This window comes from Poromitra crassiceps, assembly GCF_964638095.1.
Source record: "Poromitra crassiceps genome assembly, contig: HAP1_SCAFFOLD_474, whole genome shotgun sequence".
Classification (NCBI taxonomy): Eukaryota; Metazoa; Chordata; class Actinopteri; order Beryciformes; family Melamphaidae; genus Poromitra; species Poromitra crassiceps.
In genome coordinates, this window is record NW_028151934.1 from 111,590 (window position 1) to 131,288 (window position 19,699).

Genomic DNA, 19,699 nt, shown 5'->3' on the forward strand with positions numbered 1-19,699 from the left:
ACGCAGCACTGCATCTATTTCTTTATCTGTTTATTAACAATGACACTGGGTCCGAGACACACACACACATACATACGTTTTCCGTGCATGTCATTAGCTGTAACCACCTGTGTTGCGTTCAGGTAACATCCTAAATTACAATGTTATACAATTGAGAGCATAATTTCTCTTTTATATGAAAGGAAAATGAGGGGGAAAGGGTTCGAACCCTTTCTCCCTCATTTTCCTTTCATTTTCCACTCCTTTTCCAAAGGAGAAGTGTTGATATAAAAGAGAAATTATGCTCTCAATTGTATAACATTGTAATTTAGGATGTTACCTGAACGCAACACAGGTGGTTACAGCCGTGGCAAAACCTCCGCAGCAAAACTTTGAAGCAACGCTACGATTGTTGTGCAAAAGCGGAGCGGGGGGGAGATAGAGAATTTTTAGCCGGTCCATGGTGACAGGCTGCCTGTGTGTGTGTTCATCTGGCACAGCGGCGAGATGAGGGCACACACCGGTGCGGTGCTGCCGGGGAATTGCGTTCAGGTGTGAGTGCCGTCACCGACTTCCGAAGATTATGTATTTCCGTATGGTAGTTGCTGAATGCGTTTTGAGAGGACGCATTGCATTTACACTTGTGTTAAATGTTGTCATAATGCGTCCCTGACCACCTCCGGAGGTGGTTTGGCCGATCAGATTGCAATCCTTCTTCAATGCGTTTTGGGGGTGTTTAAACCTGTACTTTCAAGTGATAAAATACAATCGGATTGCAATCTGATGGCAGAAAACGCATGTTAATGCCAGGTGTAAATGGCCTCTCTGATAGAGACACTGCATGTAATAGGCCACGCCCATCACGGGGGAAGAGCTCCGTTCATTTCCACACACCAGCATCATTTTCCTTGAATTAAACATAGCTAAAAGCTGTTGTGTGGTGGGCTGCGCAGAAAACAAATGTAAAAAATCACCAGTTAAAGTTTTTTTGTACTCCTGAGCAAAACAAGGAAGCCATTGAGAAAGAATTGGCGAGAAGAAGAATATGGATCTAGCTGTCAAGGAAGTAAGTTGGAGTGTTCATCTTCCGTATATACGATCTTTTGGTGGAACACGCAACCATGCACGTGACATAGGAGGACGCCAGGATTGGACAGGAGTTTGTGTTTTCCCCCGTCTTGGGCGTGGTTTCTGAATGATGACACATTACGCAGCGTCTCTATTAGTCAAACCAATTCAAAATGTTGAATTTCGCCGAAAAGCGACTAGTTTGATCGTCATATCTGATAGAAAGAGGAACAACATGGATTGTGCTGAGAAAGAAATCTTGCAACCTGTTGCACCAGCTGTTATCTCTTAAAGGGGACTAAACCCCCAGAATTCTGCCAAAACAGCATGCTGCTTCATTTTTTTAAAGCAGCAGAGTCCATAGTCCATCTTCTTCATTTTAGTTTCCGCCAGACTAGGCACGGTTTAGTGCATTGCTGCCTCACACTGGTGTAGATACGTCATTGCACATTTATTATACAGGGCTGTGGGTTTCATGATAATGCCTCACCGTGGCTTCGACTTCGCCCGTGGCGTGTAGGGGGAGTCAGCCAGGACTGGTAGGTTACTCCAGCTCCCTGGTGTAACTATTAACTAATAGTTAGCTAGCTACATAGGACAGGATTTTTTTATCCCATTTTTATCCCCCATTAGTGCTAATTTTAATTTATTTATCCTGGTTGCTGCTCCACCCTCTGCCAATCTGGGGAGAGCCGAAAACTGGCTCCATGCTTCCTCCGAGACATGGGCAGTTAGCCAGCTGCTTCTTTTCACCTGACAGGGGAAGCTTCGCCGGTAGGACATAGCACGTGGGAGGATCACGCTATTCCAACCAGTTCCCCTTCCTCCGAACAGGCGCCCCTAACGACCAGAGGAGGCACCACTTCAGCGACCAGGATATTGCATGAGAACATGCAAACTCCACACAGAAAGGCCCTTTTTGACGACCCCACCCGGGCGGTGGGCACTGGAGGACATGCGGACGGGCACGCACTCCTTCACAGCGTCTCACAGCGTCCCAGGTGGGAATCGAAAGCTAGGACAGGATTAAGCATGTTTACAGCCTGGTTCAAAAAAACAGTTTTGCTCTATATCGCTAATTTCACCTTTCAAGATAGATAGAAGAGACTATGTTTTGGGGCTGATTGACAGGTCACCTGTCCAGTGATCATGCAGCTCACCGATCACAGACCGATAGCAGGCGGAGCTGCAGCTCTGGGAAAGCCCTGGTCTGGCACGAGTTGCGCAAGAAGCAAGATGGCAACGGCCACACTAGGCTTCAAAACTAGAGTCCAAAAACCAATGAGTGACGTCACGCTGACTCTGTCCATATGTTTGATATGGTGTAACCCAGTGCTTACCTCTGCCCAGCAGCTCCATGCAGTACGTGATGTAGTCTTTGACGTTGGCCATCAGATAAGCACAGCGCAGGGCTGTGCTCAAGATGGCCGTCAGCAGACCCCACCAGCGCTCTGTGCGATAGTCACACATCACATAGTCCAACAGCCTACACACACACACACACACACACACACACACACACACACACACACACACACACACACACCAAACAACAAGGTATATTTTTTCACCTAGGTATAGAAAAACATGGTGTAGAGCAGTATATTTTTTGAAAGCAGATTTGGTGACTTACTTCAGGGCTTTGGTGTAGTCTTTAGCATGGTAGTACTCCTCTCCCATCTGCACCACTGGACGAGAGAGAGAGAGAGAGAGAGAGAGAGAGAGAAATACTTCTCTATAAGAAAAGACTGACAATGTGAGGTAAGACCAATACATTTAAAAAATGCTTTCTCGAATGCAACAGCAGTAAGGAGTCGTGTCCACAGAACGCTTTTTTTTAGCTGCCAGCGCCTTTCTGCAATTCGTTCTCCATGGTAAAGATGCTCTTGCTCTAGGAGTGCTCCCCAGCACTGCGGCTGGTGTTAAGCGCTCTGGGCGCCCTTAAGCAGTAAACATCTCAACTTTTAGAGAGGAGCGCTGCTCATCAATGCAGTGTTTCCCCTACCATTCTACAAGCCTGGTGGGAAAAAAAATGCAAAAAAATAAATAAATACATTTGTGGTGTATGGACACGGCTCATTCCAAGCCATAGGTCAGGAAAGCTGGTTGGGAAATGAAATGATGAGAAAAGCTGTGGTACTCACTGAGGTGGCTCTTCATACGAGGACACTTGTACTTCTTAAACTGGGCCACAGCGTTACTGAGGAGGGCTATGATCACCTCCTGCATGGAGAGAGACCATCAAACACCTTAACACATTTCATTGATTCAGTAGGTCACAGGTTGGCTTGGTTGGTTCCAGCCTTAAAACTCGTTATGTAAGGATTTTTCAAAATGTCTATGGAGAAAATGAATGAGGAACTCTCCTCCGGGGCTTGAAATGTCACGTGACTGTTGAGCTCTAATAGATGGGGAAGATGTGTGCATATACTGTATCTGTATGTCACCATTGGTCAAAAGAGTTGGAAAATATCGGGCAAAAACAAAAAAATCCAATATCATACATTTTTAGATTTTTTTGCTGTTGGGTTTAAGTGGGGTGTGCTGTGTCCCCAAAGACCAAGGTATACACCAAACTACTTAGCAACCCCTCCCCCTAGTGTTTACTATGTACTGTCTGTGTGTTTAGTATGTACTGCCTATGTGTTTAGTATGTTATAGTGTAGTGTACTGTCTATGTGTTTAGTATGTTATAGTGTAGTGTACTGTCTATGTGTTTAGTATGTTATAGTGTAGTGTACTGTCTATGCGTTTAGTATGTTCAGTGTGTGTATTCTTGTATGTAATGTGTGTATTGTGTGGGTACTAACAGAATGTGGTACGTCTCTCTCTTTAATCTGGAGGGCCAGTATTCCTGTCTTCTCCTTCTCACCGTCTGGAGGGTCGATACCTGGACATTAAAACAATACGTCAATGCATTAGAGGCATTAGCCCTAGCTATATATTAAAACAACACGTCAATGCATTAGCCCTATAGCTATATATTAAAACAACATGTCAATGCATTAGCCCTATAGCTATGTATTAGAGACACTAGTAGTACCACATTATGGACAGAGGTGGGGCAATTGTATTATTCTAAATGTCAAGTTGACCTAATCTTGGGGGCGGCTGTGGCTCAGGAGGTGGGGGGGGGGGGGGGGGTGGGTCGGCCACTAATCAGAAGGTCGGGGGTTCAATCCCGGGCTCTCCCAGCCTGCGTGTCGAAGTGCCCTTGGGCAAGATACTGAACTGCAAATTGTTCCCTGTGGTTGTGCCAGCACCCTGCGTGTTAGCTTGCCGCCATCGGTGTGTGTGTTTGTGTGTGTGTGTGTGTGTGTGTGTGAATGTAGGCATAGACCAGACCATAAAAGCATAAAAGCATTAAGAATGTGAAGTGTCTGTGTGAGTGAGTGAGCAGAATTGTGTTTGGCCACAGCTGTGCCATTTGACGTGTGATTGGCCTGAATCTTTCAGGAAGTGTAATCAGCCTCTGAAGTGGACTGTGAAAGCCCTCTGGAGAGAGAGAGGAGAGGAGAGTGAGCGAGGCCTGACTAACTGGCTCATCACACAGGGACGGGTGTTCAGCTAGTAGATGATAGATGCTGCATGCAGCTTCCTCTACCGCCACTTTCTATTGGCCCATTGGCAGGAAGTGGAAGTAGGAGGTCTGACACTCTGGCACTCCCTGAGTCTCAAATCATGTGATGATTTATCACCGTAAACAGTTTAGAGTCCAGCGATTTATGTTCGTTGCGACCGACCATGATCACATTCCATCATCGGTGATAACGACAAGTGTTTATACTTCCAGCGACGGGCGATATGCCATCGTTGTGATGAACGTTGCGACCATCGTCAAGACTTCATCTGGATTCAACTTTGACCCCATCGTTGGCTCCGTTGTCATGACAACCCCAATTTTTTGCTCTCTCCTACCGCAATTTCTGAAGCTACTAGTTAGCTAGTTAGTTGAATTAACAATGGCAGAAGATCACATAATTGTGGAAAACTTGTTTGGCTGACGACCGGGCAGATTATAAAGATGCTGTTAAAAAGGCAAATGCCTGGAAAGCGGACATTCTCAACACAGACGGTAAGTAACAGCTAAAACATCGTTAGCATGGATAATCACACAGCATGTTAGCAAGCAGAGATAGACAGTTTTGTAATGTTGCAATCAAAACAGTAACGTGACTGACTTGACTGGCAGCTTCTCTGTCTGTCCGTCCGACGTCCGTGTTGCATTAATCCATGTGAAAATATCACAACACATCCTGCTCTGTGATGTGTTCTCCTCTCACCTGGGTGTTTATACTTTTTATGAGCGACAGCGTCCAAACACGTTCAGCGATGCCCGTCGGGCTATGATAAATCACTGGACTCTAAACTGCCCTTTACAAAGAGGACACGTTTGTGTTTTGATGTCCCTGTGTGTGTGTGTGTGTGTGTGTGTGTGTGTGTGTGTGTGTGTGTGTGTGTGTGTATCTACTCTGGTGTCCTTGTCTCCATGGTCGCTGGCCATAGAAGTCCAGTGCTCCAGTGGGCGTGTCCAACGGGTCGGGGGTGGGATAAGTCACTCCAGCCTGGAACAGCCAACCAATCAACAGAAAGTATTAACACTGTCTACTCTATAGAGAGGCAAAGTGAATGTCACTTGCTGCTTTTCTCTCTGTACCAGGCGCTGAAAAAATATGAATGGTGATGAACGGAGAATAAGGTTACTTTTTTTATCCCGTTTTAATTGGGCCATGGGGTGCCAACGTTAATTTTGTCAATTTAAAACATAACTTTGCATGTCAAGAAAGTTGCAGTTTGTCACCAAACTGTTGGACTATAAGTTATAAATCAGAAAGACTACATACACTGTCGCCTAAGTGACGTCACTTTCTCTACCGGCAAAGCTGAAGACCGGCGACATGCCACGAGCTTCCACAAGCTATGAAGTTTTGAGACGAAACTAACCCCTACGTTTCAGTTTGACGACAAACTGCGACTTTCTTGACATGCAAAGTTACGTTTTAAATTGACAAAATTAGCATTGGCACCCCGTGGCATAATTCAAACGGGATAAAAAAAAAATAACGTTATTCTCCGTTCACTGCCATTCATATTTTCTTCAGCACTGGTACAGGGAGAAAGCAGGAAGTGACGTTTCACTTTGGCTCTCTATTAACAAGCAAACAGCTTTAGGCCGGAGATATGCTTGCTGGTGGCTATGCCCCTGCATCCGTTTGGAGCATCGGTCGTGCACGTCCTATCCATTAACACTGGATAGGACACGCGAGGCAGCCATCATTCGCGCCGCGTGCGTACATGTAGTCAAAAGCAAGGTTATCTCCGCCCTTCAACTGCATTCAGCTGATACTGTACGAGAAAGACGCTAGAATACAAGTTTCCTACTAGAACAGTGGTTCTCACATTTTTGGCCTTCAGTACCCGCTTTACCCGACTACAACATTCTGCTTAGAAAACTGCAAGATGATGCAATGCATGAATATAAACCACCTTTTGAAGAATATAACATTACAAAATAAGAAATGGAGTGAAAGAGTTTATTTATGATTTATTTTAACGTTACATTTATTTTCATGATTTATTGTAACATTTTGCGTGCGTGCATGTGTGATCATTGTGTCATGTGATCATTGTGTCATGTGATCATTGTGTCATGTGATCATTGTGTCATGTGATCAGTGTGTCATGTGACCTGGCAGAGCTGCTGTGCCTGCAGCTTCCTGTCCTGGCTGTAACAGGCAGCCTGCTGGTAGTAGAAGCCGGGGTTCTGCGTCTGGATGGCTGTCAGACCCAGTTTGATGGCTTCATCAAACAGCTCCCCAAATGACTGGAACCTAGAAAGAAAGAAAGAAAGAAAGAAAGAAAGAAAGAAAGAAAGAAAGAAAGAAAGAAAGAAAGAAAGAAAGAAAGAAAGAAAGAAAGAAACTGATTGGTACAACTGGTTGGTTGGTCGTTTGTTTGGGGGGGGGGGGGGGAATAGCATGATCCTCTGTGAAACTCATCGCTGTCAGGTGAAAAGAAGCACATGTCAGTGTTTCCCACAGGATTTTGAGTATTTGTGGTGGGGGACCGCAGACCCCCTAGGGGGGTGCATACTCCCCCGCAAGATTTTTTTTTACATTTTAAAGTAAAATGCATGAATTTGGTGTACTTTGAGAAAGTTTAAGAGCAAAATTTAAATGCTAGATCTATGAAGAACATGTCATCATTACTGTGCTGTGGGTTTACAATGACAAACTAAATTTCTCCCTATAGGTCAGGGATACTCAACTTGCTTTGCCACTTTCGTGAAATGATAGAAGGCGAGGGGCCAGTTAATAAACAAACAATATACATTTTTCTGTAGCGGATTGTAGGTTAGATAGATAGATAGATTTATTTGATGATCCGTTTAAAAAAAAATGCCATACATTAAATGTACATGCAATTCCAAAAAGGCATCAATGATAACACAAAAAGTAGATAAAAACTTAATTCCGTTGTGGTCCTTGGTCTTAGACATACAGTACATTAAATATACAGACATTGCACCACACATACTGTAGTTTCATAATAAAATCTGGCTATCTAGTACTAAAACATTACAGCATAACAAAAGAAGACCAACCAATACAATACGCCATTTCTGCCTAGTCCCTTACTCAGGAACCCTATCTAGCAGCCACCTCTTAAGTTTAACTTTAAAGGTGCTTTGACTTGAGGCCTCCTTAATATCCAGTGGGAGCAGATTCCATTCACTGGGCCCCTGGAAAGCAAAGGAACATTGGCCAATTTTCAGTTTGCACCTAACTGACTGTAGGTTGGCTGGGCTAGCTCTGGTGCTGTGGCTGTGTGCTTCTCCTACTCTGGTGAGGTAGTTTGTGAGGTATACTGGGGCCCTATCCATGACTATCTTATGGACCATTGTAAGTCTAATCTGTGCCACCCTGGCCTCCACAGGTAGCCACTTTAATTCCTGTAGTTGGTTCCTGCCCACGTGGTCACGTGGACCGCAACCCAAAACCACCCTGACCAGCTTGTTCTGAGTTACCTGGAGTTTTTGTTTACTACCCTTTGTCAGCCCGCTGTACCATGCCAAAGAGCCATAATCAAGGTGAGGCTGCACAAGGCTGTTTGCTAACAGCCTAATGCTGTCTCTGTCTAAGAGATTGGCCTTCCTTGCTAACAATCTGGTTCTTGCATTAACTTTGCCCACTACCTGGAGAGCCATTTCTTCACCTCCAAGACTGTTATCTAATATGCAGCCCAGATATTTTACTGATGTTTTGGCTTTTATAACCTGCGAGCCTAGCTCAACTCTGAGTTCAGGGGTCCTCCTAAGCCTGGGTTTAGAACCAAATAGGATAGATTCAGTTTTGCCCAAGTGTAAAGAAAGTCTGTTGTCAGACATCCAAGTGCTAACCTTAGAGAGCTCCTCCCCTAGCTGACCTTGTAAAGTGTCAATGTCCTTGTGTGCTAGGTTTTTGGGGTGTCAGCCGGAGTTTAGGCTGACAATGTTGTGCACACCGGATAGTTAGTTAGGTTAAGTTAGTTAGGTTAAGTACATACATAAGTGCCTGGGTAGCGAGCAGATGGCGGTATTTGACAATTTAGCAGCTAAATCATAGATTATTGAAAGATATTCCATATTCCATACTGAAATGCTATAACAGAAGTATTGGCCAGAATGACATGAACATTTATTGGACACTTATTCAGCGGATATCTTGCGTTCAGGTGCACTGTAAAAATATATATATATATATATATATATATATATATATATATATATATATATATATATATATATATATATATATATATATATTTATTTATTTATTTATTTATTTATTTTGGTCAACATCTTTTTGTGGTGGTCAAAATCCTTTTGTGGCGGCCCGCCACAAATTCCTTTATGTATGGGAAACACTGCATGTATCAGAGGAAGCATGTATAGTCTACAACTCTCCCAGATGGGCAGAGGGTGTGGAGCGACGACTGGGACAGCAGGGAGAATTAGTACAATTGGAGAGAAAACTGCGTATTTGTGTTGCACATTTCATACACAGACAGGGTTCTTGCACCATTTTTTTAAGTCACATTTTTCAGAGGCAATTCATTTACATAAAATGGATAAAAGGAAGAGAGCAGAGTGTTACAAAGTAAATTATAAAACGGCTCTCTCAAATCAAGCAATCTGATTGGTTCACAGCCATTGTATAATTCCAGTAACCGAGTTCAATAACCCATGGCCATGGGTTATTGGTTGTCCAAATAGTCAGTGACTGGAAGTCACGACTAGTGAGCCCGAGGGTCTAGAATAGTGTGTGCTGCTACTTTTTCACCTGCTTCTCAGGAAATAAAAAAATGTGTTTTAAGTCACTGGAACATCTTGCAAAGTGACCCCCAAGTGGGCCATTTATTTGGCGAGCCTCCCTTGTTTGCTCAAAAACGGGCTAGAAATGTACGGGATATGATCGTTAGAGCTGACTGCTACACACGCCCCCCTGGCCCCTCCCATTTTTTGTCTGATGTACAGAATGGTAATTTTCCTTGCTTTAACTGTATTCAATGTAATGCTATGATCAGAGGAGAGACATTCTTCCATCCTCACTCTGGAAGAAAGTACTCAATTAAGAGTAGGATCTCGTGTAAAACTAAATTTGTTGTGTATCTATTGAAGTGTCCATGTGGGCTAGTATACATTGGAAAAACTATCAGAGAGTTGAAAACTCGCATTTCAGAACACAAGAGTAGCATTAGAAACAGAGATATAAAATCCTCTGTCGCCAGGCATTTTAATGAGTTTGGTCACGACGTGTGTTCCCTCAGGTTCCAGGGTATAGAACAGGTCAGTCCACTGAAGAGGGGGGGTGACAGAGACAAGGCCTTGTTACAAAGAGAGGCATTTTGGATACATACCTTACAGACAGAACACCCCAAGGGCTTGAATGAAGAACTTTTGCTAGGTTGTTTTCTTTAGGGGGTGCGTCGGGTGGATGTGCTGTGGGTTCACGCATGATGCTCTTGCACTGTAAGGCAGTGTGGGAGCGTCATGTGTGGACCTGCAGTATCTCTATCCGATGCATTCACTTATATGCATTTTATTATGTATTTTTCTAATTCTATTTTAATATTTTCTTACTGATTTTTGTTATTCTAATATGTTGACTTTCCATCTGTGCTTATCTAACACAAGTGTGGCCATCCAGCCTCATTCTTCTCGTTTGCAAAACATTATTGCATTCCTGCTGTGTAATATATACAGACTTATATACAAGTATACTGTTTAAAATTGTACCTTTATCTCTTTTTTGATATTCTCTGATGTTTTTGATATTATATTCGTTGTTATTTTATGTTGTGAGATATTTCCAGTACTTGATAATGTAATTGATTGTACTTCCGGTTTGACACTATTTATACGTCATGTCCGTCTTCTGTCAGCACAATGCTGAAGAAGGCTCACGCCGAAACGTTCATTGTCAATCTGCTTGAAGGTAAATAAAACAACCCAAAATGATTTATTTTGAGTGCTGTTTTTTTGCCCCTCTCATGGGTTATTGGTTGCCATGGCAACTCTCTTACTAAGAGAGTAATAATAAGGCTTACCTCAAATGACAACGTAGAAAAAAAAATGGCGGAGACAGCTGTCAGATCCTTGTGAATCGATCTTCGCTTATAACTTTACTAATACTTCGCAGAAAATGATGTTTTGTACAAGAATAGATGCGGGCTAATGTCTTCTTTGCAAAAGAAAGGCTGTTAACCCCGCATTTAACTCCGCATTTAACCCCGTAACGTTAGTTGGTGTCAGCTTTGCAGAAAGCATTCAGCTTCTCAACAAGCGCTGAGAATGCAGCGCTGCGGCTCGAGCTGCCTGTCGGGGTTTCCAGAAAAATCTCAGCTACTCAGCAAGCGCCAGGATTGGCCAATGTCAACTTCAGTCTCCAGAACGATCCAATCAAATCACCCGCATGTTCTTGCGGTCCCGCCTTACAGTAGTGTTTCAACTGACTCTATCAGAATGACATGCCAGTCGGAGTCGGACTTATAGTATTATTATTATTATTATATTATCATACTTGGAAACCGTTTTATAAAAGCAATATAGCACTCGAGCAGCGTGTGTTGTGGAATATATCCAGCTGATAAACTGTTATCCCACTCGGCCTGCGGCCTCGTGGGATAACAGTTTATCAGCGGGATATATTCACCACAACACACTTGCTCTCGTGATATATTGCTTAAACATAAGATCCAAAAGACCACAGTGCAAAATTATTAACATATTTTTACTTTGTGAGTGAAATCATAATGCAGTATTTTATGTTAGCACTACTTCTGGAAGTTTGAAACTACTGCGACACTAACTTTCTCTTGGTGTGTGTGTTTGTGTGTGTGTGTGTGCGTGTTCTCTGGGTTGACAGACGACGTGTGTGTCTTACTGTTTGGACATCCAGGCCGTGTGCTCGAAGGCTAGCTCTGCACTGCCGATCTTCTTCTTACACAGGTCAATGTGCTTCCTGAACTGGGCGATGGCGTCCAGAGGGGTGTTGTGCTGGAAGCACAGACGACAGATCTACAGACAGACAGAGAGAGAGAGAGAGAGAGAGAGAGAGAGGGGGGGAGAGAGAGGGGGAGGGGGGTGAAATACAGGGGCAATAAGTGCAGACTGCGTATGTACTTTGGCTTATGTAAAGTTGTTAATATAGCCTCAAGCAAAAAACACTGAGTCAGCCCATTCAGAAGTCAGACTTTAAATTCTGATGCTTTATACAGTGCGTTCTTATGTACCCCTTGAGCTGTTTTGCCATTCCAATAGTTCCCCCTCACTCAAAGTGGCACAAAGAAAACACTGAGTGTGGTGGATCACCGGACGTACGAGTAGCCTAAATCCATACTAAATATATGTGTCACTGAACTGCCGGTGTCTGGGCTTGGCCTCTTATTTCCTGTTTCCTGGAAAAACCGAGGCCATCTCTACAGCCACCGCTGTGTTTCAGCCAGGAGGGGGCTCAGACTTACACACACACATATACACACATGGACCCTAAGGACTCCAGTCATAGGCCAACACACATGGTCACGCACGCACTCCCCCAAACCCCACCCCCCTCCCGCCCCCCTCCCGCCCCCCCTCCCCTAAAGCCCACCCCCCGCCTTCAGCAACTTCCCCCCGCTTTCGCAACCCCCCCCCCCCTTCCCTCCCACAAACCAAGCTGGCGCTGAAATGGCAGCCTCCTTGGTGTCGTGGTGTGGGTTGTCTTTGCTGGTAATCCTGTACACTTACAACAAATGTATTTGTATTGTATAATATTGAAGTGTGCCTTTATTACTCTTCAAATTAGTAATAATGTGAATTCTGAGTGTATTTCATTTAAATGCTTTGTCCAATCCAAATTGCTGGCGCTGTTCAATGGCGACCCGGTTTTGCTCTCCGACTCTGAGAGCGAACCAAGCAGAATTTCGCTTGTGATACTTGTACCATGAAGTGACAATAAAGATTATCTTATCTTATCTTATCTTATCGACCCTATGAAACATACCTTATAGACCGTGTGAAACATACCTTATAGACCGTGTGAAACATACCTTATAGTTGATAAATCCAGCCATTGTTTTGATCTCCAAGATGTTGGTCTCGTGGGCTCTCAGCTCATGGACAAGACTGTATGCTGTTCTGTAATACCTGCGCGCATGCACGCACACACACACACACACGCACGCACACGCACACACACACACACACACGCACGCACACACACACACACACACACACACACACGCACACACACACACACACACGCACACACACACACACACACACACAGAGGGAGGGCAATGAGCAATAGCCACAAGCCTAGGGATGGGATATTTTTTTATTTTTTTTCCTACAAAAGATGAAAATAAATTAATAAATTAACTCATTGAATGCCATGGACGTCCTTCGACGTCCAATTAAATAGTGACGTAGAATGCCACGGACGTCCTTCGACGTCCAATGCGTTTTTTGACGGTGGGACGTCGATCAAAGCCTTCCGCAGCTCCTGTACAACTATAGTAGCTATTGGAGGTGTATAACCTATTTTACGGACTCATTAGGTGGCGACAGTGCTTGCTCGGTGCAGTCCAGATTAGAGACAGGTCCGAGAAACAGCCTAAAAGCCGTGGATCAAAGACAACCCGATGCATGCTCACAGAGCCATTTGCTCTGTCGCGGGAGCTGACATTGGCTCCGAACAGGAGTCAATCCGCGCTCACAACTGAGCCCCTCTGTCCCTGTCTGTCTGTCTGTCTGTCTGTATAGTTTCTCCACCCGATTAGCAGACAGGAAAGCAGCCCCTGACGCCAAACCATTCAGCAATCCGGGTTGGCTCTTCCCTGCTGTGGCGCTGAGAGCCGACAGCAGCCCACAAAAAAAGCACTCCGAAAATATAATGGTTGCGTGAGGCTGTGTGCAGTGTGGGGAGGAGTTTACGGGGGGAGGGGGGGAGGGGGGTGGTGCACGCAGGGTGCACGCAGGGCATCACACAACAACTACGTCACTACATCAGAAAATATTATCTTCAGACTCAGTGAATGTGCTTGAAATGCTGCATTTCACAAAAGGCGGATTATCTCAGCTAATAATTTGAAAAGCCTGAAAACGCTGAAAACAACCTATCTTCTCCGGCTCATAACTAAAGAACGGAAAATGGTATCAATAAACTTTTTTTTGCTGATGATACAATAGAGCCAGCTCGTTCTTGTGCGTGTTCGGTGTTTACATAGTAATATCACACAATATTCTGTGGGCCTCGAGAAATCACTGAAAACGCTCTGAAAACTCTGGCACTGGGAGCATCCGTTCTCCAAAAGTGGCTGGCACTGAATGAGTTAATGAATTAATAAAAATTATAATAATAACAACTCTTTTCCTGAACTGCACACGGAGTATTGACACAATTCACAGGTCAAATTTCAATCAGATTTCCTAACACTGATTTTTCCCCCCACTCACTTGAGGGAGAAGAGCTTTTGTTGATAAAGAAATGAGATGATGAATTGTGATGGAAGGCCAAAGCCAAAAGAGTCCAGTCTGCTTATTTTACGCAAGTTTAGATCGCGAGGTGCGGTCCCTTTTCTGTAGCCTGGCCCCGCCCCCTTCCTTGATGGAATCGGCGCTGAAATGTAATGGTTTCTTTCTTCCTTGGCCCGTGCTGCCATACCATACCATACCACCGTGCTACATCCTTCCACCAAGTTTCATGAAAATCACAGTTTTTCACTCATCCTGCTAACAGACAGACAGACAAATGGCACCGAAAACATGACCTCCTTGGCGGAGGTAGAAATCCAACTAAAAATATCAACCAAATAGTCGACAATTACTTTTTTGTTTTTTTGCTTGACAGCTGGCCACACTGCTTAAAAAAAGAAGAAGAAGAAGAAGAAGAAGAAGAAGAAGAAGAAGAAGAAGAAGAAGAAGAAGAAGAAGAAGAAGAAGAAGAAGAAGAAGAAGAAGAAGAAGAAGAAGAAGAAGAAGAAGAAGGAGGAGGAAGTGGCCTTCGTATCCATTGTGGGTGGATGGGTTGAGACTTACTTGAGAGCGTTCTGCGTGTCCTGCTTGAGTTCACTGAAGAAGGCGATTTTAAACTGGTGTCTGACAAACAGCAGCTACACACAGAGAGAACACAGCATCAGAACAAACATGGCAGGTACCTAGAAAACCAGTTATTATGTTCATGTGATTTAAGTTGTATGCCTCCACCAACAAGTCAAGTTGCAGTTTCCATCCATGTCTGACACATCAAATAATGTCATGAACACTTTGAAAGAATTGACTCAAAAGGTATTTATGACATGTTGTTGTTTTTGTGTGAAATGGAGATTCCTCTGAATAAATAAAGGTAAAAAAAAAAATCTGTTTGGCTCCACGGATCAGTCTGGCGTGGACCTCTACCCGCCCACAGCAATTTCCACAAATTAGAATGTAACTGGGCCCAGTACACGCGCAGCACGCGCTCTAACACTTGGTAGTGCAATCCTAAGGGAACAGTTTTTGTTAGCGGAGACAAATAACGGACAGAAATCACCTGTTGTTGCAAATTACTTGAAAGAATAGCTTTGTTTATGCTGTACAACTGTTGTATAAAAGCAATATCACATCGGAGGTTGTGATGTTATACTCTTAATACGGCTGTGATTATCTTCGGCAGTCAGCCTGCGGCCTCGTACACACTCCTTTAAAGGGATACACACACAAATGCTGCATCAGGTATCAATGTGTTAAACATAACCGGCCAATCAGGGCAAAATAGTAATGGCGTCTCCCGAAGCAATGAGCACTAACATTAACGTTAGTAGAGTAGACAGAAGCAATGAGCGCTAACATTAACGTTAGTAGAGTAGACAGAAGCAATGAGCGCTAACATTAACGTTAGTAGAGTAGACAGAAGCAATGAGCGCTAACATTAACGTTAGTAGAGTAGACAGAAGCAATGAGCGCTAACATTAACGTTAGTAGAGTAGACAGAAGCAATGAGCGCTAACATTAACGTTAGTAGAGTAGACAGAAGCAATGAGCGCTAACATTAACGTTAGTAGAGTACACACAGGCATAAGTGCCGTTATTGCAGCAATAGACTCAATAACAACAATTAAAGAAGAACAAGAGTATGCACCAGTGGAGTTTCTCATCTGACTGAATTTGGCGACACTGATTGGCTGAAGGAGTTGTTTGGCAAGGCAAGTAGTCCCACCCACTGAAATCTCTGTGGGTGGGTCCAGACTGATACGTAGAGTGAAAGATGTGAGGTCACGTCAAGCTAAGCTATGACTATATTATGACTATATATATGTATGATTCCAGTGAGAAACATGCTGTCTTCACTTAGAGACTCTTTTCTACAGAGGGGAACAGAGGACTGAGAGAGAGCTTCATCACATGGTGCAACGACCAATCACCTGAAGCTCAATATAAGCTAATCCAATGAGCTACCAGAGGAACGGGAGGGCACACCCCCTGTGCTGCTGGGGAAGTGAAGAGGGTGGACTCATACAAGTATCTTGAGGTCCAAATCAATATAATTAATGTGATTCTTAACTTAGGTCAACTTAAATGATTTTGCCGTCAAGTGTCAGCACTTAGACCGTTTTTTGTAGAACGACCCTAGATGGCTTTCTCAGCTACAGTGAGAAGCAAAACATTATGATGTCCCTCCCAGTGAATCTGACTTCTGAACTTTTACATATAAAAATGTCATCCCTTCATCATTTTATCCTATTAGACATGTGTGTGAAATGTGGTCATAATTAGGGTATGAATTCTTGAGTTATGAACAAAAACTGTATTTGTGAGGTCACAGAGACCTTTGACCACCAAAGTGTAATCAGTTCATCTTTGAGTCCAAGCAGACGTTTATGCCAGATGTCATGAAATACCCTCAAGGCGCTCCTGAGATATCGTGTTCAAATGGGACGGACTTGAGGTCACAGTGACCTTGAACTTTGACCACGAAAATCTAATGAGTTCATCCTTGAGTCCAAGTGGACATTAAGTGCCAAATTTGAAGAAATTCCTTAAAGGCGTTCCTGAGATATCGCATTAACGAGAATAGGACCTAGTGAAAATAATGCATCAAATGAAAGATACGTCTTTGTTGACAAATTTACATGTACAGGTTTGAAGGAGATATACAAGTGCAATTATGATCAAAGCAATCCTAAACATCTGTCTAATATATACTGTCTAATATATATTTGGCTTAAGCATAACACAGACACTGAAGTCTGTGTGTGTGTGTGTGTGTGATAGAGATGAAACGATATGAAAATTTCACATCATGATTATAGTGACCAAAATTATCAGAGTTATCAGTATTATCACGGTATTGTTAAAATCAGGGTTGTCAAAAATAATCGATAATAAGATGCATCACGATGCGGACGTGCACGATTCTGCATCGATTCCCAAATGTCAAAAATGTATTATTAAAAAAATAATAATAATAATAATAATAATCGAATAAAATATAATGGAAGTACATGCATTTGTTTATTTTAATTATGGATCATAATACAATGCAATTCCAAATGCACTTTTAAAAGTAGCCACACAGTGAGAAAAAATAAATCATGTATTGGGGAAAAAAAGTGATGCCTCGATTGAAGATGCATCGAGACGCATCGATAATCGTTTTATAATCGAATCGTAGCCCTCTGAATCGTAATCGAATCGAATCGTGAGGCCAGTGAAGATTCACAGCCCTAGTTCAAATGTGCTGAAATTTTTCAAAAAGTACTAATACACTCACTGAAATCATTTCTCCAAGGCTGCGCGTCTGCGTCTGGGAGACGGTTGCCAACTTTGGTTGATGATGGACCGTATTTACCATGTTTTTCAAAGCGTACGGTTATCGTAAGGAATTTTATCACGGTTATCATTAAAACCGGTTATCGTTTCATCCCTTGTGTGTGTGTGTGTGTGTGTGTGTGTGTGTGTGTGTGTGTGTGTGTGTGTGTGTGTCTGTGTGTGTGTGTGTTCCTACCTGGTGTGTGGTCTTGTTGAGGAACTCTTTGTGTGACTTGACTCTGCGGATCTCAGTGTAGTAGTATGTCTGAGAGTGTTCATAGAAGGCGTTCTCCAACCTAGAACATCACCAGGCAGAGTCAACTTACATGAGCTGTGGCTCAACCTGCATTTGATTGTAAAGGTAGGGTGTAAAGCTGACGTCATCTTTACATGAATACAGTACCTACCTGATAATATAGCCCACCAGGTGGTCAGTGAGTGAATAGCTCCTACCTGATAATATAGCCCACCAGGTGGTCAGTGTGTGAATAGCTCCTACCTGATAATATAGCCCACCAGGTGGTCAGTGTGTGGCAGGACGAAGAGGCTCTTTCCAGACAGATCACAGGCATTACAGAGAGATGCTGCTCTCTCTGACGCCACCAAGTCCTCTCCTGCACACACAACAGGTTCATGATGATCAGGTTTAGGTAATAGGGACACAGACTAGTCGGCTCACTAGTCCACTATCAAAAGCACTAGTCGACACTGCGCATCATAGTTGACTGAGCAAAGTTGACATTTGTATTGGGTGAAAAAAGTATGATATTTCCTGTGACTGGTCGACTAGTAGTTGACTACTGTTAGTCGATGACTACTCAAATGCAGTAGTCGTGAATGCCCGACTTGGTAACAGGGCCCACAGTCATAAGTTGGGTTTCCATGCAAATTTGAATCGAATTTTCAGAAAGTCGGCAAAAGAAAATGCGGAATAATGCGCGTTTCCATCCGCTGCTATTAGACGAATTATAGAGCTGTCAATCACCTGGTGTTTGAGGCTGTCTGAGCTGCTGATCAGCTGCTAGACCCGATATACAGCTCTATTAAACACATCTGACGTTATTCATTTAAGGTTTATTGATGATCTACAAGTAGACAAAGGTACCATAAAACGCAATTTCTGGATTACCAGGTGCAATTCGGAAAGCATAACATTATAATCCACGGAGCAGCGATAGAAGGCTGAGTGAATGCAATTTAATTCAAGTCTAGAAGTGAGTCGCCTTAAAGTTAATATCCCAGTCTTCTTCTGTTTACCACGACGGGTATTGTGCTGCGTATTTACCATGATTTACCGTGTGTAGCCCTATTGTGTGGAGGCTACACAGCACGTCATATTTTGCAGTGATCAAGGCAAACTGCCTGGTTTTTCAATAGAGACAACAGAATATCGCTTCATCTGTTTCCACTGCACTTATCACATTTTCCTTTTATCGATACACCCGACTTTTCCGCCTCCTTCAAGCGTGAAAACTTTTTTGCGATATTTGGAGGTTTTTGCGAATTTGGCAGTGTTTTCCATTCAGTTTTTTTATGTGCAAATTGACATTTCGCATAAAAACAGGTGGATGGAAACCCGACTATGTATAATAGACACCTTTGCTCAGGTTGCACTATGGATGCCGCCATGTTGCTGCCTTTCTTCAAGAACTAGTGTTGGTAGTAAATGCCACAGTACAGTAATGCAGGGAAAAAGCAATGCCAGGACAGGATTTTTATTTGATTTATTTTGTATTTATTTATTTTGCTGCAGTAGCTACAGTGTCCCAAATTTAACCAGCTACTTTGATTGTTTTACCAGCTGACAAAGTTTTCAGATTCTTGTCAGAAGTCTGTACAAGCTAACTGTCCCCATGTAATGTGGACTAGTGGCCAGCGTTGACACGTCCCACACATGTGATTGATTGTGGCTTTACCTGGAGGCAGAGGGGTTTTCTTCTGGATTAACACCACAGCCACCTTGGTGTTCCGTCCCTGAAGACTGGTCCTAAGAACAGAGACACAATACAGATGTTACAATTCTAAAGATGCTTCCGGTGACCATAAGTGTACAGCAGCCATACAGCCGAAATAACAGACAAGCAACTCTGATTCAGTTGACTGCAAATGGGAATTTAAAGGGTGAGTAAGACGTTCTACTGAAAACAACTTAACAGAGTGGGCTAATAGCCAGTTTAGTTTACACTAAATAAAACCCTTATTACACCTAAAAATCGACTTAATTGCATGGAAAATGTGCAGTAAAACCATGGTAGCTTGTGGCAGTTGGTGCTTTAATTTGTCCTAGTTATTATATTGTCCTAGTTTGGGTGTTACCTGTGTAGACAGAACCCTGTTGGT

General features: G+C 43.3%; 1 protein-coding gene across 1 annotated transcript in view; it reads right to left on the reverse strand.

Moving 5' to 3' along the window:
• Positions 1–19,346, reverse strand: part of LOC310771257 (trafficking protein particle complex subunit 11-like) — a gene marked incomplete at its 5' end in the record, with an annotated part of 44,086 nt that extends 24,740 nt beyond the window's left edge. The window contains 12 exons of the mRNA XM_083663906.1: positions 2,388–2,533; positions 2,681–2,735; positions 3,192–3,270; positions 3,858–3,937; positions 5,519–5,612; positions 6,737–6,878; positions 11,472–11,605; positions 12,619–12,715; positions 14,609–14,682; positions 17,556–17,655; positions 17,859–17,973; positions 19,276–19,346. Of these exons, the coding sequence (XP_083520032.1) occupies positions 2,388–2,533; positions 2,681–2,735; positions 3,192–3,270; positions 3,858–3,937; positions 5,519–5,612; positions 6,737–6,878; positions 11,472–11,605; positions 12,619–12,715; positions 14,609–14,682; positions 17,556–17,655; positions 17,859–17,973; positions 19,276–19,346 (1,187 nt within the window). The remainder of the gene's footprint in view (positions 1–2,387; positions 2,534–2,680; positions 2,736–3,191; positions 3,271–3,857; positions 3,938–5,518; positions 5,613–6,736; positions 6,879–11,471; positions 11,606–12,618; positions 12,716–14,608; positions 14,683–17,555; positions 17,656–17,858; positions 17,974–19,275) is intronic.
• Between the last annotated feature and the right edge of the window lie 353 nt (positions 19,347–19,699).